The 13,211-nt window shown below is 40.6% G+C and overlaps 1 protein-coding gene across 1 annotated transcript; it reads right to left on the bottom strand.

Annotated features, from left to right (window-relative positions):
- Positions 1-280: 280 nt before the first annotated feature.
- LOC103443819 (sulfite exporter TauE/SafE family protein 3-like) lies at positions 281-3,006 on the bottom strand. The gene is made up of 8 exons (XM_070804415.1): positions 2,994-3,006; positions 2,814-2,908; positions 2,656-2,664; positions 2,489-2,554; positions 2,112-2,342; positions 1,808-1,889; positions 1,559-1,705; positions 281-1,160 (listed from the first exon to the last, which is right to left on the bottom strand). The coding sequence occupies exons 1-8, from the start codon at positions 3,004-3,006 to the stop codon at positions 1,075-1,077; spliced, it is 729 nt and encodes a 242-aa protein (XP_070660516.1). The 3' UTR covers positions 281-1,074.
- Positions 3,007-13,211: the final 10,205 nt, after the last annotated feature.

Here is a 13,211-nt window from a genome sequence, read left to right on the forward strand (position 1 = left end):
AAACTTGATACAAGGAAAACTTGTTGTCCATAGGAACGGCTTTTACCACAGGAAGCTAACTTCGGGCCGATATTTGTATAGAATTGGGTCTACTTTACCAATATGGTGGGAAACATCCACGTAACCGGTTATTTTTCATAGGAACCTAACATCTTGCCGTGGTGGTTCAGATTCTATCCTCTCCAGTTTTTTGTCCACATTCTTCATAAATATAAAAGGATACAAGATACTTTCTCTAGTTTCAGGAAACCGCATCCATCAAGAAAATTGCAAGAGATCATTTAGGAAATTCAGCACTTCTATTTCTACATAACAAATGAATTATTTAAAACAAATGCCATACATCACTTGGAAGAAATTGATCATAAAAACCAAATTAAAAAATTTGCCTTCTAAATGAGCAAATTGCTGCTGAACGGGAAATTCACTAACTTATCATGGCAGGGAAGAGGATGCACTTGAAACTTGAAGGAGTAGCCGGACAGTTCATTTCTCCTCCCTCTCATGCTACCTACGTACCACACAAGTTCATTAGTCCGGAAAATAAAATATCAACATTTGAGGGAGGCATATGTGAGAATGTGAGGACAAAGTTCCATATCGGTGAGGAACCAAACCATGTAAAGGCTTATAAGAGGTTGGGATACTTCTCATATTTTCAATTGGTTTTTTGGTGGAACGTCAACTTTATTCATGGTATCAGAGCAAGTTGGCTCACGTGTGAAGCCCAACGGCTACACGACCATGTTTGTGTTGTCCATGTATAAGGCTTGAAAATCCCTCACACGTGAGGCGGCGTGTGAGAATGTGAGGACAAAATTCCACATTGGCGAGGGACCAAACCATGCAAAGACTTATTTGCCACACGTGAGAGAGCGTGTGAAAATGTGAGGACAAAGTCTCACATCGGTGACGACCAAACCATGCAAGAGCTTATAAGAGAGGTTGGGCTACTCCTCATATTGCCAATTAGTTTTATGATGGAACCTCAACTTTCTTGAGCAAAACCCTAATTAGGGTATGGCAAAGGAAGCTTGAAATGGGGGGAAGTGAAAGCAGAACAAGTTACTAACACTAGGCATCATAAGTGCAGATGTTTTCAAATTCCATGCACTCTTTGTTCTCAATCTTTTCGATCATATCTGCTATTCCAACCCCACCTGTTTAAAAGCAAATTAAGCATTAATTACTAGAGAAAATGAATAAAAATGACACCGGAATCGATTTCACGGGCGGTACATACATACCTATAGTGATATTGCACTCACAAAGTGTTGAATCCCACATCGGCCAGAGGGTCAAAAGAAGAAGAGTTTAAATAGAATTACCTCGTTCTAACTCATACCAAGGTATTTTGTGATAAAACCTCATACCTGATTGATGGAGCAGATGGTAATTACCAAATTGAAGACAATATCGGTGTTGTTGGACTGAATTCCTTGGCCCGTCGACCTGAAAAATTCAACATGGTATTAGAGCCCCATATCGGACAGATTGGGCATGTGGTAATTATCAAGTTAAAGACAGTTTGTTGGACTGGAACCCTTGATGTGTGGACCTGAAAAATTCAACACAGAGATTGTGAAGGCAAGAATGAAGATAATTATAGATGCTCTCCCTAAAATACCGACTACCTTTCTCACCACATATTGCCCTGCTACGGCTGAAAATGTGGCCACAGCAGTAAAGTGGAGAGCTGCAAGAGAAATTTTTGAGCAAACATCAAATTATTGAAAAATAAATTTCCTCTCCCTGCCATTTCATTTTTTTTTAACTGGCAGCAACTTGGATGGCTAAGACGATTTCCGTAAGGAATTGAGAAGGTAGTACTTTACAACAGACATGGAGGCAGAAAATGTCATGGCAAATGTGGCTGTGGCACTTGAGACCTGCATCAAAGTTCTCAAATAGTGTGTCGGTTTTGAGTGAAAAATGTGTTTCTGTGTATAAAATATTTTGAGCTGTTTTAAGTGAAAGTTTTCGCACTTCCTGTTGTGTTTTACCGTAAAAACTGACTCCACCCTCTATAATAATTTCAAGTTTTTGGATTGAACCATAATCAGTAAATTCAGTAAATACGAAATCAACTACTTCACAAATATAAAACTCACCTGAGGTGGGATTCCTAGCTCCAGAATAACTGGACCTAAAATGAAGCCTCCACCAAGACCAAGCAATCCACCAAATATACCAGCTATAATCAGTATGATGCCACAAGCACTACAAAAAACAAGCTGGTGCACTTTCCAATTTGTGTTTGATTCTGCCCGAGACGCAATCACACTGTGTCCTTTGTATAGTTTAACTGCCTCTAATATAGTTACTCCGAAAGCCATGGGGATCTAAGAATTCATTTGAGGAGATTGAAGGCCAAACATATATGGTGCCATGATGGTTTCAAACAAAAAATAAAGCTCAAATGAGGGTTGTATTTGAAGCGCGAAAAATACAAGATGAAGGCTTATGTTTTCTTCCAATTCTAAGGGACATGAAAGGCAGATAGCTGCAAGAGATTACATGCCCAATATGCAGCTGAACAAGTTGTGGTATAATCCTGTGCCAACAGAAAAGTTTCTTAAAAATTGAATCAACGAATAAATAAAAGCAAAGGAAAGTATTAATAATAACAAAAATCATCCACATTGTAGGTATTACCTTAGCGGTCTGCAATGCAAGTATTATAATCCAGACAGCAAAAAGAATCAGTAGTTCCTTCTAGCAAAGATTCTCAAAGATAGAAACCCGAGAAGGTTAAAGAATGTCAGTCTCTAAAACCATGCATCAAGGAAAGCTCAGGCTCCAAAGAACCCTACGTCTGTTCTTTTGGATTCCCTGGTTTCTGTTGGAGTACCGTTGTTTGGGCCACCAGGTTGAGGCTTGTATTCAGCTTCTGCACTAGAATCATCACCTGCATAAAAAAAAATTAGGCATCTAAATTTGAGTAGGTAAAAGGTCATTGCTACCAAAGAATTAATAATGATAGATCAACTCACCATTTGACTGCATTCGTCTAGCAGCCTCCTGAAAAAATGGAAAACTAGTTGAGCCAATATGGATTAAGGGGTGGTTTGGGAGTTAGGTGCTTAAAAAAAAAGCATCCATGAAAAAAAGCTGTGAGGGTTTTAGGTGTTTGGTAAACTGAAAAAAAAAGGGCTTATTTTGGAAGCTGCTGTGAGAATAAGCTGAAATCAAAGGAAAAAGTTGAAGCTGCTATTTGCAGCTTTGGAAAACTGGCTTTTTTTCTTCAAAGCACACGGAGCTACAGTGCTCCTTTAATGAAAAGACCCATTATCAGACTGCTTTTTTTTCCTAAAACACTTTTACAAAAAAGTTTATCAAACACTGCTGATTTATTTCACAGCCGCTTATTCTCACAGCAGCTTTTTTTCAAACACAGCAATACCAAACCAGAGTTATGCCATATGTACAAATTAAACTAACAAAATTTAAGATGACCCTTTTTATTGTAGTTTCTTCTTTCCATGTCTCAGTGCCCTTGAAGAATGCCCTACTCGATGTACTTGCATGTCATCAAAATGGGATCACTATACTTGCATGTCATCCATCCAGCTTGTTTTCTATGGTTGAGATCTCCATCTAATTCTCCGTTCTTTTACAAGATAGATCCTAGGTAGCAAAAACGGTCGCTCTTTGGTATTTCCTGATCTCCGATCCTCACCCCAAACTCATTTTGGCCTCCATTTGCACTGAACTTGCACTCCATATATTCTGTCTTTGATCGGCTTAGGCGAAGACCTTTAGATTCCAACACTTCTCTCCAAAGGTTAAGCTTCGCATTTACCCCTCTTGAGTTTCATCTATCAACACTATATCGTTTGCGAAAAACATACACCAAGGAATATCATTTTGAATATGTCCTGTTAACTCATCCATTACCAACGCAAAAAGGTAAGGACTTAAGGATTGTTGATGCACAAAATCAGTGAGGACTTTGGTACAACAGAAAGTAATAAGTTTGTGATCTTTGCTAGATTGCTCTGGTCATTAGTGTGGTTAAGTATGTAAACGGATAGAGACAGGAAAGCAAAACACAATATGTACGTGGTTCACCCAGATTGGCTACGTCCACGGAGTAGAGGAGTTCTCATTAATTGTGAAGGGTTTTCACAATACATAGGTTCAAGCTCTCCTTTAGTGAGTACAAGTGAATGATTTAGTACAAATGACATTAGGAAATAATGTGGGAGAATGATCTCGTAATCACGAAACTTCTAAGTACCGAAGTGTGGTATCGTCTTCACTTGCCTTATCTATCTCATAGGTAGATGTGGCATCTTCTCTGGAAGTACTCTTCCTTCATCCAGGGGTGGTATTGTTAACTGGTGGAGATGCACAAGGTAATGTATCAATTACACTTGAAGCTTACTTGTAGTTTCAGGCTTGGTCAAGCGCGATACAAACCATGTAGTAGGAGTCCCCCAAGTCGCCGAGCTAGGGGATCTACTGAAAGAGGTGACAGACAAGGTAAGCAATCAGAGCTCCAAGCAATCAGTCCCAGATCAGAAGTTTGATTTCGAGTTTCAGCTGATTGTTCTCATTCTCCCTATCTTGAAGGCAGCATGAAGGATAAAGAGAAGAAAAAGGAGAATAGATGATATGAGATTCTTTTGCTTTTGAAGAAGTAACTTTCCACAAGCTTATTCTTGAACTGGGCTGGAGGGTTTTCTGGTTTCCTCCAGAGTATAAGGTCGACTGAAGAATTTGAGGGTCAAAACAAGTCCATCAAATCTAGAGTACGTTCGACCCTGCTGATATGGGATACTTTTGCTGTTGATAAAATTGGATGTATCGGTACGTGTTCTGTTACGCTTGCCTCCACATGCTTCCTTGTATCCTTCTCACTTTACCTATCTGTTCCTCAGGCAGATGTGGTATCTTCTCTGGAAGCATAAGATGTTGAAGATGAGTACTCGAGAGCAATGCCAGGTAAGTAATCAGGTAAGGGGTTCCAGGCAGTTAGTTCCTGACTGGAAGCTTGATTCCAAGTGCTGACTGATTGCTCTCTTTCTCCTTGTCTTGCAGGTAAGAACAAGGCCAAAGGAAAAGACAGGGAAAAAACATGATATGGGATACTCTTGCTTTTAACCCTGATGATATGAGATATTCTTGCTCTGGTGTAGCTTGTTTGCAGAGGTATTATCGGGGGGAAAGAAAGCTGAGTATTTCGAGAGGCTTCGTTGGGAGTGCCCTCTCAGATATGAGGAAGGGTTAAGCATTTTTGCAGGTCTGCCTATCCGTTGAGGATGGAGGTCGACATATATAGGAGTCTCCCTAACAACAAGTAGTAATGATATTCCTTTACCCTGCTTGGTCATAGCACGGTAGTAGGAGCTGCCAGCTTCACGTGTGTCAGAGCACTTTGAAAAAGTGGTCTGTGGTATCTGGAAAGCTGATGCTGCGTGTGAAGATTACAGACAAGCTTTATCCAAGGAGATCTGGCTCTCGAAGTTGAGAAAGCGGTGCCTCTTCGGTTTTCGAACAAGCAATCCTGTCGAGGATCTGGCTCTCGAGATTCGGAGAACGGTGCCTCTTCGATTTTTGAGAAAGTAATCCTGCTGGGCGTCTGGCTCTCGAGATTCAGAGAGCGGTGTCTCTTCGATTTTTGAGAAGGTAATCATGTTGGGAGTCTGGCTCTCGAGATTTGGAAGGCGGTGCCTCTTCGATTTTGGAGCAAGCAATCTTGTTGGGAGTGTTTTCTCGAATGTGAGTAAAGGTTGGGCATGTTTGCTAGTCTACCTTGCCACAGAGCACAGAGGTTGACTCACAGGGACTTTCGAATTATCCAGCAGTGGTGTTGTTCCTTTACCCATATGGGTAATAATATGGTAGCTAGACCTTCAAAATTTATGTGTCTAAACTTTGTTAGTGCTGTTTCTTTGCTATTCTTTTACCCTTCTTGGTCATAGTGATGTAGTGGGAGCTGCAAGCTTCACGTGTCTAAACTTTGTTAGAGATCTTTGGCAAAGTTATCTGTGGTACCCATGAGCTGATGGTGCGTGTGGAAAGTGGATGATTGAACAGTAAGATTCACGTGCTTTCTACTTCACCAGAAATCTTCAACAGAATGCCCATAATTTCAGCAAAGCTGAGTGTGCATGTGACAGGTGCTGACAAGGCTAAAAAAAGCAGGTGCCTCTTTGATTTCTAAGATTGGCCCTCGTGGTCTCTGAGCAGCCCAGCTTTTGAGAAAGCAAGCGCCTCTTCGATTTCTGAGATCGGCCTTCGTGGTTTTGCAGCCCAACTTTTAAGAAAGCAAACGCCTCTTCGATTTCTGAGATCAGCCCTCGTGGTCTCTGAGCAGCCCAGCTTTTGAGAAAGCAAACGCCTCTTCGACTTCTGAAGCTCCGTCAAGTGCAGATTTTTATAGAGGTTGGCATTAAGTTCCAAAGCACACTTGAATCTCCACCAGTAGAAGCTCCCTTATTGCACTTCTAAGATCTTGATTTGTCTGACCTCTTCTCTCTTCAACACCTTTGAAAATGTCTGGCTCCTCCGACTGTCGTTTTGACTTGAACCTTGTTGAAGAGGCAGACACGCCTTCTCCAGACAACATATGGCGCCCATCCTTCTTATCCCCTACTGGTCCTCTTACCATTGGGGATTCCGTGATGAAGAATGATATGACCGCTGCGGTGGTGGCCAGGAACCTTCTCACTCTCAAAGATAACAGACTACTTTCCAAACGGTCTGATGAGTTGGCTGTTAAGGATTCTCTGGCTCTGAGTGTTCAGTGTGCAGGTTCTGTGTCTAATATGGCCCAACGCCTATTTGCTCGAACCCGCCAAGTTGAATCATTGGCGGTTGAAGTGATGAGTCTCAAACAGGAGATTAGAGGGCTCAAGCATGAGAATAAACAGTTGCACCAGCTCGCACATGACTATGCTACAAACATGAAGAGGAAGCTTGACCAGATGAAGGAATTTGATGGTCAGGTTTTACTTGATCATCAGCGGTTTGTGAGTTGTTCCAAAGGCATTTATTGCCTTCGTCTTTTGGGGCTGTACCACGTAATGAAGCTCCAAATGATCAACCTCTGATGCCTCATCCTTCTAGGGTTTTGTCCAGTACTGAGGCTCCGAATGATCCCCCTCCGGTGCCTTCTCTTTCTGAGGCTCTACCGACTGCTGAGACTTCTCCTAAGTAACCTTTGTGAAGGCTCCCTCTTGTTTGTTTATTTTGACTCATGTATATGTACATATTTGTAACTTATCGGAGATATCAATAAATAAGCTTTGCTTCATTTCAACGTATTGTGTTAAATACCAAAGCCTTCTTCACTGAGTAGGGTCGGCTATATGAATCTTAGAACGCCATTGTGCTCGGTCATGTGTCATGTCCTCCGTTAGATCCAAGTACTCTAAGTCTTTTCTTAGAGTCACTTCCAAAGTTTTCCTAGGTCTTCCTCTACCCCTTCGGCCTTGAACCTCTGTCCTGTAGTCATATATTCTAACCAGAGCGTCAGTAGGCCTTTTTTGCACATGTCCAAACCACGGTAACTGATTTTCTCTCAGCTTTCCTACAATTTCGGCTACTCCTACTTTACCTCGGATATCCTCATTCCTAATCTTATCCTTTCTCGTGTGCCCACACATCCAACGAAGCATCCTCATCTCCGCTACACCCATTTTATGTACGTGTTGATGCTTCACCGCCCAACATTCTGTGCCATACAGCATCGCCGGCCTTATTGCCGTCCTATAAAATTTTCCCTTGAGCTTCAGTGGCATACGGCGGTCACACAACACGCCGGATGCACTCTTCCATTTCATCCATCCAGCTTGTATTCTATGGTTGATATCTCCATCTAATTCTCCGTTATTTTGCAAGATAGATCCTAAGTAGCGAAAACGATCGCTCTTTGGTATTTCCTGATCTCCGATCCTCACCCCTAACTCATTTTGGCCTCCATTTGCACTGAACTTGCACTCCATATATTCTGTCTTTGATCGGCTTAGGCGAAGACCTTTAGATTCCAACACTTCTCTCCAAAGGTTAAGCTTCGCATTTACCCCTTCATGAGTTTCATCTATCAACACTATATCGTCTGCGAAAAGCATACACCAAAGAATATCATCTTGAATATGTCCTATTAACTCATCCATTACCAACGCAAAAAGGTAAGGACTTAAGGATGAGCCTTGATGTGATCCTACAGTTATGGGGAAGCTTTCGGTTTATCGTTCATGAGTTCTTACAGCAGTCTTTGCTCCTTCATACATATCCTTTATAGCTTGGATATATGCTACTTGTACTTCTTTCTTCTCTAAAATCCTCCTTGGGACCCTATCATACGCTTTTTCCAAATCTATAAAGACCATGTGTAAATCCTTTTTCCCATCTCTATATATTTCCATCAATCTTCGTAAGAGATAGATTGCCTCCATGGTTGAGCGCCCTGGCATGAACCCGAATTGGTTGTCCGAAACCCGTGTCTCTTGCCTCAATCTATGCTCAATGACTCTCTCCCAGAGCTTCATTATATGACTCATTAGCTTAATACCCCTATAGTTCATGCAATTTTGTACGTCGCCCTTATTCTTGTAGATAGGCACCAAAGTGCTCTTTCGCCACTCATTTGGCATCTTCTTCATTTTCAAAATCTTATTGAATAGGTCAGTGAGCCATGCTATACCTGTCTCTCCCAAGACTTTCCACACTTCGATCGGTATATCATTTGGGCCCACTGCTTTTCTATGCTTCATCTTCTTCAAAGCTCCAACCACTTCTTCCTTCCTAATTCGACGATAAAATGAGTAGTTTCTACACTCTTCTGAGTTACTCAACTCCCCTAAAGAAGTACTCCTTTCATGTCCTTCATTGAAAAGATTATGAAAATAACCTCTCCATCTGTCTTTGACCGCGTTCTCTGTAGCAAGAACCTTTCCATCCTCATCCTTGATTCACCTCACTTGGTTTAGGTCCCTTGTCTTCTTTTCCCTTGCTCTAGCTAGTTTATAGATATCCAACTCTCCTTCTTTGGTATCTAGTCGCTTATACATATCGTCATAAGCCGCTAACTTAGCTTCTCTCACAGCTTTCTTCACCTCTTGCTTCGCTCTTCTATACCTTTCACCATTTTCATCGGTCCTGTCCTTGTATAAGGCTTTACAACATTCCTTCTTAGCCTTTACCTTTGTTTGTACCTCCTCATTCCACCACCAAGATTCCTTTTGGTGTGGAGCAAAGCCCTTGGACTCTCCTAATACCTCTTTTGCTACTTTTCGGATACAACTAGCCATGGAATCCCACCTTTGGCTAGCTTCCCCCTCTCTATCCCACACACACTGGGTGATTACTTTCTCTTTGAAAATGGCTTGTTTTTCTCCTTTTAGATTCCACCATCTAGTCTTTGGGCACTTCCAAGTCTTGTTCTTTTTTCTCACTCTTTTGATATGTACATCCATCACCAACAAGCGATGTTGATTAGCCATGTTCTCTCCCGGTATAACTTTGCAATCCTTACAAGTTATACGATCCCCTTTCCTCATTAGAAGAAAATCTATTTGTGTTTTTGACGACCCACTCTTGTAGGTGCATGTTCTACTCTTTTCTTAAAGAAGGTGTTGGCTAAGAAGAGATCATATGCCATTGCAAAATCTAAGATAGCTTTCCCATCCTCGTTTCTCTCCCCAAAACCATGGCCACCATGAAAACCTCCATAGTTGCATGTCTCCCTGCCCACGTGTCCATTTAAATCTCCTCCTATAAATAACTTATCCGTCTGGGCAATTCCTTGCACCAAGTCTCCAAGGTCTTCCCAAAATTTCTCCTTCGAACTCGTATCCAACCCTACTTGAGGTGCATACGCACTAATCACATTGATGAGTTCTTGTCCTATTACAATCTTGATTGCCATGATTATATCTCCTACCCTCTTGACATCTACAACATCTTGTGTCAAGGTCTTGTCCACGATGATGCCAACACCGTTTCTCGTTCTATTTGTGCCCGAATACCAAAGTTTAAACCCTGAGTTTTCTAGATCCTTTGCCTTAAGACCAACCCACTTAGTTTCTTGTAGGCACATAATATTTATCCTTCTCCTCACCATAACTTCCACTACTTCCATAGATTTTCCCGTTAAGGTTCCTATATTCCACGTTCCTAAACGCATTCTACTCTCTTGAACTCTACCCTTCTGTCCTAGCTTCTTCACCTTCCCCCGTCCAATAGGATCAAAGTACTTCTTTTGTGTGTCCTGTGTAAAGTTGATAGGAGCATATGGCCCCAAACAATTTTGAGTGGAGTCGTTCGAAAAGAAGTTTCTATGGCCCCCTTGCTCATTTAACACTGCATCCGGGTGCCGATGGAGATACAGCGACCATTGCTCACTTATCACTGTGCTCGGGCCACACAGTGCGCCACTTACGGGTGACGCCCTAGCTTTAGCGCGATTTCGTTCTGGATTCATTTTCATAAGGATTCGACGTAACTGAGGAGTGCCGAATTGATGAAAATAATGAATTCTTAATTTCATAATTTTCTATAATTCTTACCTAAGAAAGTAATGATTAATAACACTGTGATCATCCAGTTAGCACATATGACATTGAAAGCAACTCTGATACTGATCCCAAGCACAAGCATTGGTTGGGAAAGAATCGCCAAGTCGTAGTCGATGAAGGGGAGGTCAAGTGTTGGATGCCTTAGCCTTAGATTGTAAACACAGATGAAATTGCAGTATTTGTGATCATACTTGACCAAACCAACAAGCACTCAAAATTTCATTCAGTTACATTCGAAAGGTGAAAGAGGTAGAAAACTGTCATATCCACAAAGTCTAGGGATTAGAAGTGCATAAGGATATTCCCCTCACATCATTTGGTAAAATGATACAATGAATCTAATTGAAATCTTAGATTGGTGTTGACATCTGAAGCTTTTGGTGTTTAATAGTTGTTGCTACCATCGTATTAGAGAACCAACATGTTTCCATTTGTCATCGACTCTCACATGCAGGATGGTGTGCACATCAGAGAGGGTTTTAACTTCATATACATTGTTGATTGACTGATTTCCTAGCAACTTAACTTGAGGGATAATAGATTTGGTTTCCTGCATGAACATTGTATTAGTATAAAACTAAATTTCTAAGATACTGGCATGATCGTGTGTGCCTAACTTAATTAATTATAAATGGTGCAAAAGTTTGAGGATTATGCTGCAGGTGAAAGCTGAAGAGTACAGGAAAATGGTGAAGAAGAAGCAAGAACTTACACTTTGGTATTGCTGTTGACGATTTCTGATCAAATCCAGTGATCAAAGTGAGCACTGGAACAAAAATTCCACCCCCACCAACTCCACCTACAATCCCAACCGAAAAGCAGACCCTAGGAATCCAATTTTTGTACCCACCACAATTTTCCACCCAAATTTCATTTCCTGTATATCCAATTTCACCCCGCAATTAAGTCAAATTTTGAACAATTACTGCCCTTCAAAGAGTGAAAAAAAAAGAAGCAGTTTTTCACATATAAGTTTGACACACTTTAAACAAAAGCACTTTAAAGTTGATCAAAGTATTGTAAAAGAAGTGTGAATGCCCTTTATAAAAGCAATACCCATTTAAAGACTCTGGACATTAAGTCATGGTTGGTAGGTTCATCACCTAACTTTTGTTTTCAATATTTTTTACTAATGAAATGTGAGGTGGAATGAAGAAAAGATGGTTGGCTATCTGACTATAAAACCAAGAGAAGAAGTAGCAAATGATGTAGAAGAGAAATATATCAGTAAGCTATAAGGCTAGAGAGAAAGAAAATTAATGAGAGATATATTTGTACTCCTATTATTTCAAATGAAAAAAAGAAAGTACTACTGCTGCCCCGAGGACTTAGGCACACTTGCCGAACCTTGTAAATATTGTATCTTATTTACTTTATATTCCATTGTCTGCATATCCTCAATTTCATAACATGTTATTAGCACGAGAATCTCTCATGTCAGTGGAAAACACAATGCCATAAATCTGGTGAAGCACTACCTGAAGGAAATATTTGTGAAAACTAGTTCATTTGAGCAACATCTATACATGCAATTAACAATTAAAAGGCGGAATCATGCTTGTATACACTAAAAAACAAAACTTTACCCATGAAATTCAAGGCCTAGTGAATGTGGTGAATCAAGACTCAACTCAAGAACAAAGTGAGTTGAGAAATATTATACCTTTGTTGATTCCTCTTTGCATAAGCAAAGGTTAATCACCCAAGAGATAGGGCCTTCATTCCTTACTTCTTAGCTTCATGGATTTCTTGGATGAGGATGGTAGAATGGATTCTCCAAGTTCCCAAAATAGAGAACCTCTAAGTCTCCACACCAAGGAGAGCATTCATGAAGAGATGAGTGACCTAGAGGAAGTAAGATTGCTAGCTAATTTCCTCTAGGGTGGCTGGCCACTTAGAGAGAAAAAAGAGCCTTGTGTTCTCATCTTTTATCCAAAAGAAACCCTTTATGAATTTTGGCTATAAAGTTCTTTATATAGTCACTTCACTTAAGTCACAAAAAGAACCAAAACCCTATTTCATCAATATGGCCGACCTTCTATGGTCTTTGGGCTGTTTGGGCCCTCTTGAATCTTTATTCATTAAGTTGTCATACAACTTAAGTCAATGGGCTTAACATTCGAAGCCCATTGGGCCTTCAGGCCCAAAACTAACCCGAGGTCTAAAACGAACTTATTCGTTTGATTAATTAACATATTAATTAATCCTAGCCATAAACAATTAAACCATTTAATTTTTCTTACTCAACTCCGTTGTTTCTTTAATCTCTACCTTACATGGTGTACGATCCATTAGGTTCCTTTTAGCGAGGCAGTGGGCGATTGTTACTCTTAACGATCGATTGTGAATTGAAACAACATTTCAATTCTCCCTTTGATGAAGATCACCAGGGCTTCCACAAACCATGAGTGCCTAGCAGTATGTCATGGCTACCTAAGCTAATCAGAAGAGGTGGAGAACCTATTCAGTTTAGGATCACAATGCAATATGGTCTTTCTCTAATACAATACTCTTGACCACATTGTTTGGTTTGATAGTTTATTCATGTCCACTATCCAATGTGATTCTTTTACTTATATGATTACCTTGAATGTGATTTGGAACGACTTCCTAAATCTCATTCATACTCTGACCAGAGATTCTTAATCATGTTATAGAGTATTCTCCCTTAAACGGTTTGAAGGT

This window comes from Malus domestica, chromosome 09, assembly GCF_042453785.1.
Source record: "Malus domestica chromosome 09, GDT2T_hap1".
Classification (NCBI taxonomy): Eukaryota; Viridiplantae; Streptophyta; class Magnoliopsida; order Rosales; family Rosaceae; genus Malus; species Malus domestica.